Here is a 15,433-nt window from a genome sequence, read left to right as displayed (position 1 = left end):
CTACAGCTCTTGAAAAGCCGTTATTTTTTTCCATCGCTTTTAGGAAGATAGATGAACAAAACATCGCGTTTCAAGCCATTTTGATCTGTAATTAAATGGCAGGATCGGTTTGTATTCTCCTACGGCTTTTACAGAAGTTGCAATGATCCAAAGTCGGGTTGCTGTGTCAGAGTGGCATTTTTATTAATGAGAATACAAAAAGCTTGCATATTCTTAGCCCTGCTTGAATTTAGTTGCTAAGCAACCGGTGTATGGTAATTCATCCGCGAAATTTAAATCTTTGAGAAAGGATCGTGCGTTTTGCTGAATGGTCGCCACGAGGAAAACAACTGTGGGACCCGCAGCAGCTGCCACTCCTGGGCCGCACAGCCCGGCCCGGCCGAGCAGAGCGGGCAGCAGCGCCCCGGCCACCCCACCGCCACCTCCCCGCCTCGCACCCGGCCCTCCCTCCTGGGGAGAAGCTGGGTTTCTGACACCCCACTTCCCGGGGTCCCCACGCCCCCCTTCCTCTGTCCCTTAGAAGCTTCTGTTTTCACTTGAGGCAGGGGCCCTACACCTGATGGGGCTGCCTGCACCCCTCGAGCGGCCGGCACCCCCGGGGTTTCTGAGGCAAGACTCTGAATTTCCGCATCCCCACCCCCTTCCGCCCCCCAGGCACGCTGCCCGGCCAAACACACCAGCACACACATCTTGTCGCACGAGAGTGCCTGCTGCCCTATTCCCAGACCCCTCTGAGGTCACTTCCAGAGCCGACTCGTCTTGGAGGAAAACCGGACTCATCAAGGACTGCAGAGCCCACCGCCTGCCAGAAGCCCAGGCGGCCGCGGCTGGCAGCAGTGACATCATAGGCTCCTGCTCGCCACGCTCGCGCCCGCACTTTAGGATACAGGAACAAACACGGATGTGAAATCAAGAATGCAAGAGAGAGTAATCTAATTAATAGGCCATGAGCCAGGCTAACAAAATCAAAGAATCTGATTAGCCAAGGACCCCTCTTGCTCTCTCTGCTCCCCCACCCCCCGTTTTTCCAGCCTCCGCACTATTTCCTTCCCCAGACGGAAAAGTTCAGGAGGCAGACCCAGAGGCCAGTGATTTCCTTACTGAAATCAAGATCCAGCCCAAGGCACCAGCAGCAGGGAGATCACGTGGGTGACCTTTAGGCACTGGGAGCCATCGCCCAAGGAACTGAGATGACCAAGTGACCTACAGAACTTGGAGAGCCAGAGAGGTGACCACACACTCCTTACGAAAACTCGTAACAACAACAACACAACACACCTGTGCTGATTCCTTATGAGGTCAGTAACAGGACTAGGAGGAAGGGGTCCTTCCCTCACAGCCATTTTAAGAGACTCTAATTCTTCTTCTTTTTAACCTACCACAGCTCTCTGTTCTACATCACCTTGCTTCTGGGTCGCTGATAACCTCAAATTTTTAATCCCTTAAACATTCTTTGCCAGCAAAGTTGTCTAAGCACAACCAGGTATTAGGTTTTATCACTCGTTTATAGCATCTCTTCTAATCTTTCCATCCAGCCACGTGCATTTCATGAAATAAGAGAATTCTTTCAGGTCTACCTTCCTGCCTTTAAAAAAAACAAAACAAAACAAAGAACCCAAACAGGTCCACCTCCTAAAATAATTAATTTCAAGTCTGTGTCCAGTGCCAATACTTGTTGCATCCATTTTAGAGTTTGATTAATTACCCTGGAACTTAGGCAAACTAAACTCCATGTGGACAGTGTTTCTTCCTTCAATTTAGTTCTGAAAGCTACAAGTTATTGATGGAGCTGACTCTATTTACATACAAATTGGTACAAATATGCCTATGTCTTAAAATGCATTTTGTATAAATATATAAAAGTGTCATTTTTGATTTAGCTTGAAGAGGTTGATCATTTATTACAAAAATAAATGAATAAATACAACAATATATTGTTGCTTCCAACAGGATAAATACTTTACAAATATATAATTTAAAAAACAAATTTAATTGTTAAAATTATTTAAAATATTACACTTATCGATAAAACTATTAATAGTATATACTGCATTTAATATTAGAACCGATTATTCTCTGAATGTTGAAAACCATTCATACAAAACAGATTATGAGCATGGTAATGAGGAAACACTGGAGGCTACAGGGAAGCAGAGGGAATCTCTAAGATCAATAATGAACAGTTCTATTTTGGAACAAAGAAGTTGTTCTTGGCTAAGTATTAAAAAGAAAAAAGAAAGAAAGAAAGAAAGAAAGAAAGAAAAAAGGCAGCAGCACAACAGCGAAGTGACTATTTTAAATACACCTTGAATGATTTATCACGCAAGCTTGCCAGGAGAGGATGGTTGGGTGAATGAGGAGACTGAGGCTTGGGCAACTGGGTTAGAGTTTCAGGAGACTGTAAACTATAAATGGGCCTAGCTTGAGATTAGCCAGACCGATGGGACAGAACTTTGTCACTTTCCTTTGGGTTGGAAGGGGAGGGGAGGTGGTAGATTGAAATGGAGGAAACAAATGGACACTTTACGAAGCACAAGACACTTGGTGCTGCAAAGGAACACAATGACCAAATTCATTAAAAAAGATCTGGTGATATATAACAATATTTTCATTATTTACATGTGTAACAATATAAGCCTTAGCACAAAACCTCTCAGTCATATCTGCCCTCTTTTGTTTTCCAACCACGAATTTCATGTTGTAAATACATTCAGAGGGTTGATTTTTTTTCCAAATCTGAGTGCAAGTATTAGCTCACTTTATAAAACGCAAAATAATGAAACAAAATGGGCATGCTTTCCCAACATCTCCAATTAAAAGTTACTCTGCTATCCTTAAATCAGGATTTCTTCCCAAGTGATCAGCAAAGGTTACTTTTTAATAGAAAACACGGCGAAATCTAATGGTAGCTCTTTTGTTTTCAGCCAAATCAAATAAGCAAATACCTCCCAAATTTTTAAATAGATTTCTTCCCTGTCTAATCAACCACCACCATGCCAGCAGGAAATCCAGGATTCCATCTCACATGCCAGTAGTATCCACCACATGGAAACAACCCCACCCAATGCTCAGCTTTCAAATGAGGCCTTCTTGGCTTGCCCTTGGAGACCCTCAAAAAACCATGCCCTTCGCTCCGCCATCCCCTCCAGGTTGTAAATTCGCTGGGAGAGCGATTACAATAGCTAGAGAAATAGGAAACAAGAAGGCAACAAAAAGTAAATTGTGGTTTGATTTTTTTTTCTTTCTATTTCATAAATATGGCCTTTTTCAGATTTCACAAATCAAAATGATTGTGATTTTTAGTACGACTTGGTGTTTAAAATAATGCAACCCAATACACGGCCATCTGGCTGGGCTTGATTTATGAAAGTGACACAGAGCCTGTCTGGAAGAAATAACTGTTCCTTGTTTCTCTCACAGTTTTCCGGGTTTTTTAACCCCTGCACAGGGAGAGGGAGTGATGATGAGGGGAGAAGGCAAAAAGTGAGTGACAGCTGAGTGAGAGTAGGGGGAAATTAGTCTATAGAAATCATTGCTTTCTCATCCTTAAATACTTTTTTTAAAAAATACGAAAAGCCTCAACTAATTAAAGCGTTTCTGCATCTTTAGTACTGACAACCCAAGGCATTACACTTTCGTTTTCCCATTTGGATATATTGCTATATTAACTTGAGAAATGTGAGCACTCTGCAGGTGTATTTAGAAAGTGATCTAAAAAGCTAAAACCCCCAGCACCAGTTAAGAAGATACAGAATCATTACTGGGGAAAGAAGGAGACACAGAAATGTAGAACCTAAACTCTGAGTGGTAATCACACAGTGTGGCCCATAAATCAGGATTTAAGTAGTATATTCTTTCATTACAGGGTGAAAAAAACTCAATCATTTAAGTTTCATTACATTTGAGTTATTAATGGAAAATGATAACCCACATAAAAATATTCTATGAACCTGAAAGCTATCCTTCACAATTGAAAAGGAAAGAGACAGTAATATGGTGGAGACAAGAGAGGCTAAACTTTGAGGGGAGGGGGGCAGGGGAGGAGAGAGGGCTCAATCTGAACCCATAATAACCAGTTGGCACAGTTTTACTGGTGATGCTCAGTCTTCTGGTAAAGAACACAGGTGTCTCCAAGAGAAGGGATGGCATTTAGACAACCTCACCTACCCACTAAAATCACCCCCTAAAATTAGGGGAGAGGAAAATATTGTGAAACTTACAGATTAACAAGGAGTGACAACTATATTAAAATACTAGCTGTTTCTGTAGTGTCTGTCCTTTACTCCAGATTTCCAAAGATACCCTAAGAGGGGAAAGTTCTACCTCCTCAATGTTATCATTAAGGATTTGCATCAGTAAAAAAATATTTTCTAAAGAACTCTTCTTCCCACACAGTGTTTACGCATCAGACACAGACTATTTCATTCTAACAAATTTATTTTCTCGATCAGCTCTTACGGAATCACTACTCAAATTAAATTACAATCAAATTATCACATCAAAAGATACCCTTATTACCTAACAACTGTCCATATTTTCATTTCATTTTGATTTGTGCTCGTCTGAAAAAAACACGTAATACAAGATCTGGGGAAAAATAAATTACCGTTTTGCAGCAGTTCATAAGTATTCTGAATAAAATATTAAAAGAAGTCATTTAATGAAAATATAAAGCAAATATTTTTAGATCAACAACGGATCTAACAATTCTATATTGCCGTCTTTTGAAAAGTCTGTTTATTAAAACCTACCAAAAACACTGCTTGGAAAGGGCAGCATTATATAATCACCTCCACAGCACCCATTCAATCAAAGTTGGCAATGGATTGAGAAGTGAAGTCCGGAGAAGTGCAGCGGCAGGTGCTCAGTCTTTCTAAATCCCTTGATCTGAGTCAGTCCGGAAATAAAAAATAAAAAATATTAATAAAAAAAATATTAGCGGTGGAAATTTGAGGCATCGTCCGTGCATCCCGAGCGGCGGCCGTCAGCGCCAGGGTCGGCCGGCCGGGCCTCCCTCGGCGGCCTCGCTGGCTGTGCCCTCGCTGCGAGCCCAGTCTGCCCGCCGGGGCCTGCGACACGGCCCGGGAAGCTCTCGCCACTCCTCGACCGACGCCCCCTTTTCCCTTCCCCATCCCTCGGCTCGTTAGAGATGCTTTGATTTCCAAGGGTACTTGGAGGATACTTCTTCCTTTTCCTTTTGGCTTGCCTTTCCAGTCTGTTCATCTCATAAACGGTGAGTATTTCCTTCTCCTGGAGACAGATCCTCCCCCCTCCCATTTCATGGTCGATTTCTGCTTGTCCCCAGATGACTTTCATATGGCCAAGAAAAAGAGGGTCCCGGGGCACAGAGGGTCATCCCCTGCTCAAACCCAATACTTCTATTTTCTTTCCAGGCCGCTCCCAGAAAAGCAATCTTCCGCGAATCACTTCAGACAGCCCTTTGCAGGGAGGGGGTGGAAAGAGGGCGGCTTTTAAATATTTTTTTTTTTTAGGAGGAGAGGCTGAGGCAGGTGTTGTCCACGGCTGCCACACAGGTCGCCTCGGGGTGGGGACAAATCTCAGGAGTGCAGTTTTGGTGCATCAGGCATCTTCACCCTTCTTTAAAAAAACAATAACGAAACACCACCACAGCATAAACGAGATATCGTGATCGCCCCCTTTTTCTCTTGCGGTTTTCGTTCGTTGTTATGTATATATACGGATATATAAAAGAGTCTGGGTATTTAGTATGCTTTTTTTTTTTTTGGCCCCCTCCCCTTTCTTGAGCTTCAAAAAAAAAAAAAAAAACAAAAAACAACTCTCCGGGGTCCGTCTCTCTCTCCTTTCTCCTCCAAGGGTGGGCATGCCTGTCTTTGGGCGGAGGGGAACGCGGCGGCCGACCCGGGCCGGGTGACAGCTGGGTCCGCGGTCGGTGCGGCGGTGGCGGCGGCGGTGCTGACGGCAGCTGCGGAGGAGGTGGCGGCGGCGGCGGCCCTCTTGCGCTCGGCGCCCCTGGCCCTCACTGCACGCTCGTCTGCAGCCCGTGGTGCGGCGGCGGCGTGTCGGCGCTCACGGCGCCCACCTGCGAGTAGACGTCCTCGGGCGTCTGCTGCTGGATGCCGGGCGGCGTCATGCGCTTCTCCTTCTGGCGCCGGTTGCAGAACCAGACCCGCACCACCTCCTTCTCGAGCTGCAGGCTGTCGGCCAGGTTGGTGATCTCCTGCGCCGAGGGCTTGGGGCACTTGAGGAAGTGGCTCTCGAGCGCGCCCTTGACGCTCACCTCGATGGAGGTCCGCTTCTTGCGCTTGCGGCCCTGCGCCGCGATCTTGTCGATGCTGGTGGGGCTGCCGGTGCTCGAGTCCGCCTCCTCCAGCCACTTGTTCAGCAGCGGCTTGAGCTTGCACATGTTCTTGAAGCTCAGCTGCAGGGCCTCGAAGCGGCAGATGGTGGTCTGCGAGAACACGTTGCCGTAGAGCGTGCCCAGCGCCAGCCCCACGTCGGCCTGCGTGAAGCCCAGCTTGATGCGGCGCTGCTTGAACTGCTTGGCGAACTGCTCCAGGTCGTCCGAGGTCGGCGTGTCCTCGTCCGAGTGCGGGTCGTGGCTGTTGAGTCCGGGCCCCGCGCCGCCGCCGCCGCCGCCGTGGTGCGGGGGCCCCTGCGCGTGGTGCGGGTGCGGCGGGTGCGGGTGCGCGTGGTGGTGGTGGTGGTGGTGGTGCTCGGCCAGCTCGGGCGTGTCCCCGCGCACCAGCCCCGGGTGCACCAGGCTCTGGCCGCCGCCGCCCGCGCCGCCGCCGCCGCCGCCGCCGCCGGGCCCGGGGGGCGCGCTCAGCATGCCGTTCACCGTGAAGCCCCCGGGCTGCGAGTAGAGCAGGCTCTGCGGCGGCGGCTGCTGGCCCCCGGCCATGGACGGGAGGTGCGCGGCGGCGGCGGCGGCGGCAGCGGCGGCGGCGGCGGCGGCGGCGGCGCCCCAGCCGCCCGGGTGGCCCTGGTGCGGGGGAGGCGGCGGGGGCCCGAGGTGCGGCGGCCCGCGGTGGTGCAGCGCGGTGCCCGCGTGCAGGTCGTCGCGCCCGGCGCCGCCCTTCACGTCGGGGCCCTGCGGGGGCGGCGGCGGCGGCTGCGGCGGCTGCTGGGGGCTGCCGGCCAGGCCCACGGCGCTGCCGGACCACGGCGAGCTCGCTTCCACGGCGGCGGCGGCGGCGGCGGCGGCGGCGGCGGCGGCGTGGGGCAGGGCGGTGACCCACTGGTGCGCGTGGCTCAGCATATGGCCGCCGTTGCTGGCGGCCATGGCCCCCTGCATGAAGTCGCTCTGGACCATCTTGACGGAGGACGGGTCCCCCCGGTAGGCGCCCGAGGTCACGGCGGCGCTGCCCGGCTGCATGCCGCCGCCGCCGCCCCCCGCGCCGCCGCCGCCGCCGCCCCCCCCGCCGCCGCCGCCGCCGCCGGCCCCCGCCGCGTCCGAGTGCACGATGGAGCCGGCCGCCAGCAGGCTGTTCCCCGGCAGGTAGGGGTTAGAAGCCGCCGTGGCCATGCCGCTCCGCTCCCGCCACCCCACCGCCGCCACCACCGCCGCCGCCGCCGCAGCCGCAGCCGCGGCCGCTGCCGCCGCCGCCGCCGCGCCCCCCGGCCTGGCCGCTCGGCCTCCCCCCCGGCCGCCCCCTCCCCCGCGCCGGGCCCCCGCCGGCCCCGCCGCCTGCGCCGCCGCCTCCGCCTCCGCCTCCGCCTCCGCCTCCGCCCCCGCCGCCGCCGCCGCCGCGGCCCCCGGCTGCAGCTGCAACGGCACCGCCGCTCGGCAGGGTGCGGGGGTCGCCGCCTGGCCTCGGTCAGCGGCCGCCGCCGAGGCAGCAGCAGCAGCAGCAGCGCTCTGGGGCGGGGGGCTCGCTTCTCCTCGGGGCGCCCTCCGTGGCCGCCCCCTTCAGGGAGGGTCGTGGCGCCCCCCCGGCCCCGGCGCGCCTGGCTGGCTCCAGCGGGCCTCGCCGGGCGGGGAGGGGACCCGCGCTAGGTCCACTCTTCCTGGGCGCGCGCTGGCTCCCGCGCCGCCTCCCGGGCGCAGGGCGCGCGTGGACTCTGCCCCGGCGCGGGGGGCTCAGTTCACCTGTTAAGTGCGGGGCTCGCCGGAGACAACAAAGAAAGCCGCGGGGCTCGCCTTCCTCGCCTGCGGACGTGCGCTCGGTCCCCGGCCCCGCTCCTCGCCGGCCGGCGCGCGGTCCGCCTCAGGAACGCATGGCACTGGCCTCCTCCCTTGGCGCAGGAAAACTTTTTCCCTCCTGGACGGCGCGGGGCTGCCGGCGGCTCGCGTGCGCGGAGAGGGGAGGCTGGCTCCTGCCCTGCCCCTCGGGTCCTCCCGTGGCAAGTTTTGTGCGGTCCTAGGAAAACTTCTGGCGGGGCTGCATGTCTCCGAAGTTGCTATTGCCGGAGCTCTCGGTCGCCTCTGAAACAAGAGTCCTTTCTCATTCTCCTCGCAACAGTCACAGTCTGATGCGACATCTTTCCTTGGGGGCAGAAAGGAGGCAATGGCAGAAAAAAAAAAACACAAAAAACCACCACGGCCCCGGAGAAGGAAAGCGAGGTCTGATCGCTCGGTTACCTGGCCGCCGACGGTTGGGGTGGGTGTTTTATTTTGGTCCCGGCCGTTGGCTGCAGGAGGAGGAAGCCGAGTGCATGGGTGGAGGTGGTGTGTGTGTGCATATAGGGGGTCCGGGGGGGACAGGCAACTCCGGCGGGCACGCTGCGCGGCGGGGAGGGTGCCCTGGCGGCGGCGGCGGTGCAGGCGCGGGCCGTGCGGGGAGCCGTTGCAGCCGCAGCCCAGCTCGGCGCCCTCTTTCGCGCTCTCGCTCCCTCGCTCCCGTGCCCGCGCCCTCCCTCCTGCTCGCTCGCCCGCTCTGCCTCCGATCTGACAGTTCGCTCTCTGTCCCTCCCTCTCCGAGCGGGGACTGTCGAATGTTTACCCTCCGCCGAGAGCGCGCACCCACCACCACACTTTCCCAAATACAAGGAAGTCGAGCGCCAGGGCCCCCGCTGATTGGCTACCCGCTGCGTGATTGGCAGCCGCCGAATGACTGGCTCCGGGCGCGCGGCCCCCCTTCCGGCCGTTCCGATTGGTTGCTTTTTAATTTAGGCAAAGCGTCGTCGGAGCTGGAGAGCCGGCGCCCCCCACACACACACCCCGCGCGCCCTCCCCCTCGTCCCTGTCCCCTCCCCGCGCGGCGCCCGCAGGCCCCCTCCGCCACATCTTAACTCTTAGTGTCCGGCCGAGACGTGGGCGCTCCCTCGGCGGCTCTGGGCGGTCGCCATGGGCCCGAGAGCCGGGAAGAAAGGAGAGGAAGAGGGTCAGGGCGGGGGCGAGGGGAGAGGAGGGGAGAGGACCCGGCGGAGGGCGACCGATCGGGGACCCAGAGCCACCTACCCGCCCCACCCAACACAGCGTCCCGCTGGCCCTGCGCTGCCAGAGACTGGCGGGGCGCGCGGCGCATCGGCTGCACCTTCTCGCGGATCCCCAGGGACAGAGGTGTCCCCGGGGACTTCCAAGGGTCCTCTTCCCTTCGCCCGCCGGCCCCGGCTCCGTCGCGGTGGGGGTGCGCAGAGGGGGCTGGCCGGGCCCGAGGCGCGGATCGCGGCGGGGCTCCCGGCGGGTCGGCCACCGCAACTTTCCGCCGGCGCGGGGCGCGGGCGGCGGCGCCCTTTGTTTAAGTTCGCGGATGCCAGCAGCTGGGAAGCCTGCGGCGCGGGAGCTGCGCGGGGCCCGCGCGGGCCGGCCGGCCGGCTCCCCGCGGCTGCTCGCGCTCTCCCCCTACCCCCGCTCACCCCCTCTCCCCCCTCCCCGCCTCCCCCCGCCTCTGGGATCCCGACGAGTGGCGCGCGTGCCCTTGCGAGTTTGGAGGGTGCTGGTCAGCGGAGCCGCACGGTGGATGTGAACACCCACCAGCCCGACCTGGCCCCGTGGGTACATCCTGTAAGTGTCTTCGCGCCCAGTGGTTGGAGGGACCCCCGCGGCCGCCGGCCCCCGGGGCCGGGGGCGCCGGGGCCTGGCCCTCCGCCGCGCCGCCGCTGACAGTGTGTGTGCAGTGGGATTGGTCAGGGTTATTTTCGGCGCGATCTTGGTCTGTGGCGGGGTCGGGCTCGCTCGCCGGGGTCCGGAGGGTGGCGCTTCCAGGCTTTTCCGTTTCGCCCGGGGCCCGCCGGCGGGCTGGGGCCGGCGGCGCCCGGCGCTACGCTGGCCTGGCCCCAGCCGGCCTGAAAGGGTTAAGGGGGCCGGGAGGGGGAGCGCGCCGGGGAGGCAGGCGAAGAGGGGGTGGCGGGCGGGCGGGCGGGGGGTGGGCAGACGCGGCCAAGCGGAAACGCGGCACCGAGGAGCCTCAGCGAACCAAGAAAAAAGAGAAAGTGGCAACGAAAACAAGGGCAAATTGAGCCCTCCTCGGGGATTTCCAATGAACCAACCCAGCTCGGACATTCAATAAATGCTTCGTTCTTAAGGAGGGGGCGTGTGCGTGCACCGCACGCCCCCCCCTTGCTGCGGGGGCGCCCTCCCCGCGCCCGCCGCCGCCCCCCCCCCCCCCGCCGGCCCCGGCTGCGGGCAGTCCCGAGCCCCGGCGGCGCGGGCGGCCGACGCGGTGGCCCGGGACGGAGCTGCGGAGCGGCGGCCGTGTTCCGAGGCACACGAGAACCGGCCGGGCCTGCCTTCCCGAGGTATAGTTCCTCGGCCGAGCACCGGCAGGGGAGCTCAGTGAAAAGTCGAGCCCTCCAGCCCCGCCGCAGCCCCGCAACCGTGGCGTGGGCTCGAGCTTAGCCGTGGGCGCGTAGGATTTGGGTAGGATTTCGTCCAACTCCAGTTTGCCGGGGGAGATGTCTTCGTACGTAGGTTGGAGCCAAGCCATTCTTGCCCAAGGTGTAGATCTGGAAAGACAGCGGCCGCCCGACCCCAAACAGAACTGATTTGTCCTCCCCCTGCGTCCCCCCAAGGTCTCTTTTTGGATTTATGGATGCGTGTATGTATATATAAAAGATGGAACACAGATTTCATTGAATAAATCTGAGATCTCCAGGTGCAGACGTTTGAATAGTCGGTGCCAGCACCCCGTGTTTTCCTTTCCTGCCGATTTTGCTTGGATCCGGCTCAAAAACCCGGAGAGTCTCGTGGTTTTGTTTACACTGAATGGGGAGGATAGGAACAGAGCCATGGGGCCGCCTTTCATTAATATACAGTGAGGATTTTGTCTAAATTACTGCTATGAATTTCACAGTACACGCTTTCAAAAGCAGTCTCAGGTGGCCTGATGAAACGTGATAGTGCCTCTGCAAACAGATCCACTTTCTTTCTTTTCAAGGAGGGTGTGTGCGCCGATGGGAAGCCCCCCAAACCACCGTGCTCCTCGGTAACAGAAATAGACTTCTGTTGCGTGGTCTGTCCCCTTCTTCGGCCCCGCTCTCCTCGTACTGGGTTCCGGAGGCGCTCCCCAGCCTCCCTTCTCCCGCAACACCCCCCCCCCCCCGCCCCACCCCATCCGCCCCCTCCCTTTGCCGAGTGTGATTGTTTTGTCTGGGGAAAAAAAAATCCAAAGTATATAACAAGGGGAGAACAGTTAGTGCTGATTTTCATTTGCATACATTTTCATATATTTTGGTGAAAATAATAGACTAGTGGAGAGCTGGGCTTAGAGGACTCGGTGTTAAGGGAAGGCTAAGGATGCATCGGTTCTGAGGAGTTGAGAATATGTCTCCCCCCACCCCTCAGTCAACTTACTTAAGGCCAAAAATAAGCCATCTTTCCTTTAAAACTCTAACCCGGGAAGTTTGCTCGGTAAGTGTTTTCCATTTTCTTTCCCTGCTTTCTTTTTCTTCCCCTCCTTTCCCGTGTATGTATGTATATATGTATGTATTTGTAGGTTTGGGAGATTATTTTCATTGCTTGGGACAAGAGAGGGTTCATAGAGCACTGTTTGAAGGAAGGGAAACTGTGTGTGTGTGTGTGTGTGTGTGTGTGTGTGTGTGTGTGTAGGGTAAAATAAAAACAAAACTAACCCGGCTAAAAGATGACATAAAAAGACGGACTCATTCCAAAGCCCTCCATAGCAAAGCAATTCTTTGGTGGTGGTACTTTACTCTTGGGGGTGGTAATATTAATTTTAATTGCTGATTGTGAGAATAAAAGAGCCCTTTAAAAAGTATGCAGGATTATAAACATTTCTCGTTTTGGAATGTTTTTATTTCTTTCCCAGATAATTGGAACTAGAGGGAAAGAAACCTCTTTCTGTAGCCAGTGGTGATGTGGCGAACTGTACGTGCTTGCCCGGAATTAGGGTAGGGGGACTCCTGCTGAGAGCAGAGGGCTGGAGTGGGGGGGGGGGGTCTTGGCAAAGGGAAAGCAGAGAGCTGGAGGAGAAGGAAGCCGGGGAGGAAGAAGAGGCAGGAAGTGGGTGCACCCTGGTTAATGCTGCGTCTGGGGAGCAGGCGGTTAGCCGCAGTCTCCCAGTTGGGTCGTGAAAGCCCATCAGAATGAGTGTGATCAATCAAAACTAACCAGGACATCTCCACATTTTATTCCCAAAGAGGCTGGAGCTTTAGCATCACAACCTAGATTTTACTTTGTTTTCCAGTTTTGACAGCCTGCCTTGGCCTCACTGTCCCCCCTCCCCCCTGCCCCTGGGATTTGTAAAAATTGAGGGTGCAGTTACTTGCTAGGTGCCATTAAATAAATATGGCTGGATGAAACAGGCCAAGTCCAGGCCCCCTTGAGTGCCTTACCTCAGTTAAAAAGGCTGGAGAAGCTTTTTAAAAGCTTCTGGGTTCTATTCTTTTAAAGGAAGCCGCATCTGGGGTGTTGGGGGGCGGGGGATCAAATGGCTAGAATTTTATTACACTTTTGCACACAGAACACCTTGCAATTTAGAATTGGTAATTTCTTTGGTAACAGTTGATGCCAAATCAAGGAAATGGTTTGTAACGAAGAGGAAGAGGCTTCAGATGGGGAGGGGGGCAAGAATCGCCGTTTTCCCCTCCTTGTTTACGTGCTCGGCAGCGTCGCTTTTGACTGGGGTTAACTCTGTGTGCTCCATTGGATCAGATGCCATATAGCGCTGCTCCCTGAAGATCATTTGTTTCCTTGATGGGGAACATTTCTGAGCAGAGCATATTGGTTGCCATAGAGAAAGAAATAAAAGGAAGAACACTAGTCACATTAAGCTATATGTTTGTGCACTGGGCTTTAGATAAAAGGACCTTGGTTCAGCCAAAGAGAAGAAGCCAAGCTAGAGATTTCTAGCACCACTAAAACTAGCTTTATTTTGTTTTGGACTTTTACAGTTGAAACATATAAGCTAATTTTATTGGTTGTTGTTAATTTTATATGACACGGTTTACTGAACAAAATAAACTTTGGAAGTGCTCGGGCGTAGCACTATTGACATGTCAGCAGGGGGCGCACTGACTCGCCTTTGCCGGTACTGTGTAAAATGTAGCCGTTTCAAAAGCAAATCTGCTCCTGCAAACTTGCCAAAGGAACAAACCACCCCTACCTTTCTATGCATATTCACAGTGCAGAGTGAATACACTGCATAATACAGGGTTTTTAAATATGAGGACAATGACCTCCCCACCCCCCAGTGTCTGTGAAATGGCCCTGAAAGAAAAACAGTTCAAAAAGTATTCACCCGGGTTCTCTCAGTGGAGTATATATAGATAGGACTGGAAATCAGACTTGGGCTGTGAAAACAGGAACACTTGAAAAAATTATTTTTAGGGATATTTAGTAGGCTGCTTACGTAGCTACCTTTCAGGCTGTATTTTTTTTTTTTTTTGGGACACGGTTAAGAAAACAAAATGTTAAGGAAGACCTGTTAAATAATGAACGTTCTACAACGTGATGCATACACTGACTTCTAAATAAAACTCAAGTCCCTGGAGATTTAGCCAAGGCCTCCAGGAACTCCTTTACTCCCTTTGATATTTAATGTCTAGGTTAATTCTTGGTCGTGCCTATGATTTGGGAAATGTTTGGAATTTATCCTTCAGAAGGAATGTAAAATACAAAATAGCTGTCTGGTAGAAGTAACTGTGGGCTTGAAACTTTCTAGTACACTATCACGTAACCCAGTTGGAGAAAAGTTTTAACAGAGCACAAGGTTTCTGCCCCAGAGATTTTTAGATAAACTACCAATAAGGACTGAACTTTATTGTGGCGAAGCATGAGAAGAGATGTGTGGAAAAGTTCCTAGAACAGTGAAGGGCAAATCCTGACCAGTTCTGAGGAATTAGTCAGTTTGTCACTAACACTTTCCCCAAGGAGATTTGGAGAGCGTGACTAAGAAAGGGAAGCCATGAGTGACTAGAAGAAGCTGGCTTCCACGGTTCAGTAGTTGAACGCACCTGTGAATGTGTCACGGCGCCTGTGAGGACGGGGCACACGGCGTGAAAGCTCTAAGGTTGCTTGGCAAGAGAGGGGAACGCCACCCCATTCTTCCTAACTGAACTCGAAGTCAGCCAGGTTCCAGGCATGAGAATTTTTTCTTTGAAACTAACTTTTAAAAGTCAGGCGTTGAATTTACATGATATTTCATCTAGGCGGGTTGAGGGATTATGGAAATAAATATAAGCAAAGGAAAGCATTTTAATTCCATGATTTTCATCCAGAAGCTCTCACATTTAGAGTCAGGAAATGTACAGTCAGGTTTGTGCTAATAAAACAAAATGGAGAACTGAGGAAACTGTGTAACCTGAGCCCAAACATTGCTTTTTCTTCAGCTCTCTGGATATTTCAGACAAAAGATTTTCAGGGAGATCCATATGAACTGGACAAAAGTCTGAAAGCTTTAGCGTACTTTGCATGCCTCGGGCGGCTAAATGCATTTAAACAGTACTGGGGGAAGGGAGGAGGGAACTTTTATACTTCATCAGGCATTTTGCAAAAACACTGGTTAAGCAATAATTATACATATTTAGAACTTCACTTCTTATGGGATCTGAGATTGTTGCTATCACTGTCTCACTTTTCTTTTTTTGCAAATGTACTTAAAAAAAAAAACGAAAGAAAAAATGCTTGCCCATCATGATGTCTGGGATCCAGGTTCTCTAAGGTAAAAGTTAACAGAAAATAAGAATTCTGAGTAAAGCAACAAGTTAATTTTAGAAGGACTGACATTTTAGAGACTACTTTAGCATTCTGTAATGATTTGGGGGTGGAAACAATCAAGCTGTGTATGAATTAAGATCCAAAGTGCTGGGCAAAGCAACAGACTTTTAATTGTTGGGGATGGTGCAATTGCTTTGCCAAATGAGAGAATGAAGCACATTACCTGGGTCAAATGTGCAATACACAAAATGGGTATTTACTCATGTGCTTCCATTTGAGAGGAAGGTGTTCTGATACTGCTGCAGTGCTGAAGCGCACTTGCCTGGATTCATAGTTACAAATTAAAATGTTAAAACATACAATCCACACTGCGCTATAGGCAAGAGAGAGGGC

The 15,433-nt window shown here is 53.3% G+C and overlaps 1 protein-coding gene and 1 long non-coding RNA gene across 2 annotated transcripts in view; one reads left to right on the top strand and one right to left on the bottom strand.

Annotated features, from left to right (window-relative positions):
- Nucleotides 1–4,419: 4,419 nt before the first annotated feature.
- POU3F3 (POU class 3 homeobox 3) lies at nt 4,420–7,507 on the bottom strand. Its single transcript, XM_058278260.1, has one exon. The coding sequence runs from the start codon at nt 7,505–7,507 to the stop codon at nt 5,999–6,001; it is 1,509 nt and encodes a 502-aa protein (XP_058134243.1). The 3' UTR covers nt 4,420–5,998.
- Nucleotides 7,508–9,679: 2,172 nt separating this feature from the next.
- Nucleotides 9,680–15,433, top strand: part of LOC101432510 (uncharacterized) — a 126,936-nt gene continuing 121,182 nt past the window's right edge. Inside the window, exon 1 of the long non-coding RNA XR_011646080.1 lies at nt 9,680–9,928. This is a non-coding gene — a long non-coding RNA (uncharacterized lncRNA). The remainder of the gene's footprint in view (nt 9,929–15,433) is intronic.

The sequence above is a fragment of the Dasypus novemcinctus genome, chromosome 17, assembly GCF_030445035.2.
Source record: "Dasypus novemcinctus isolate mDasNov1 chromosome 17, mDasNov1.1.hap2, whole genome shotgun sequence".
Taxonomy (NCBI): Eukaryota; Metazoa; Chordata; class Mammalia; order Cingulata; family Dasypodidae; genus Dasypus; species Dasypus novemcinctus.
This window is presented reverse-complemented; position numbering and strand designations above follow the sequence as displayed.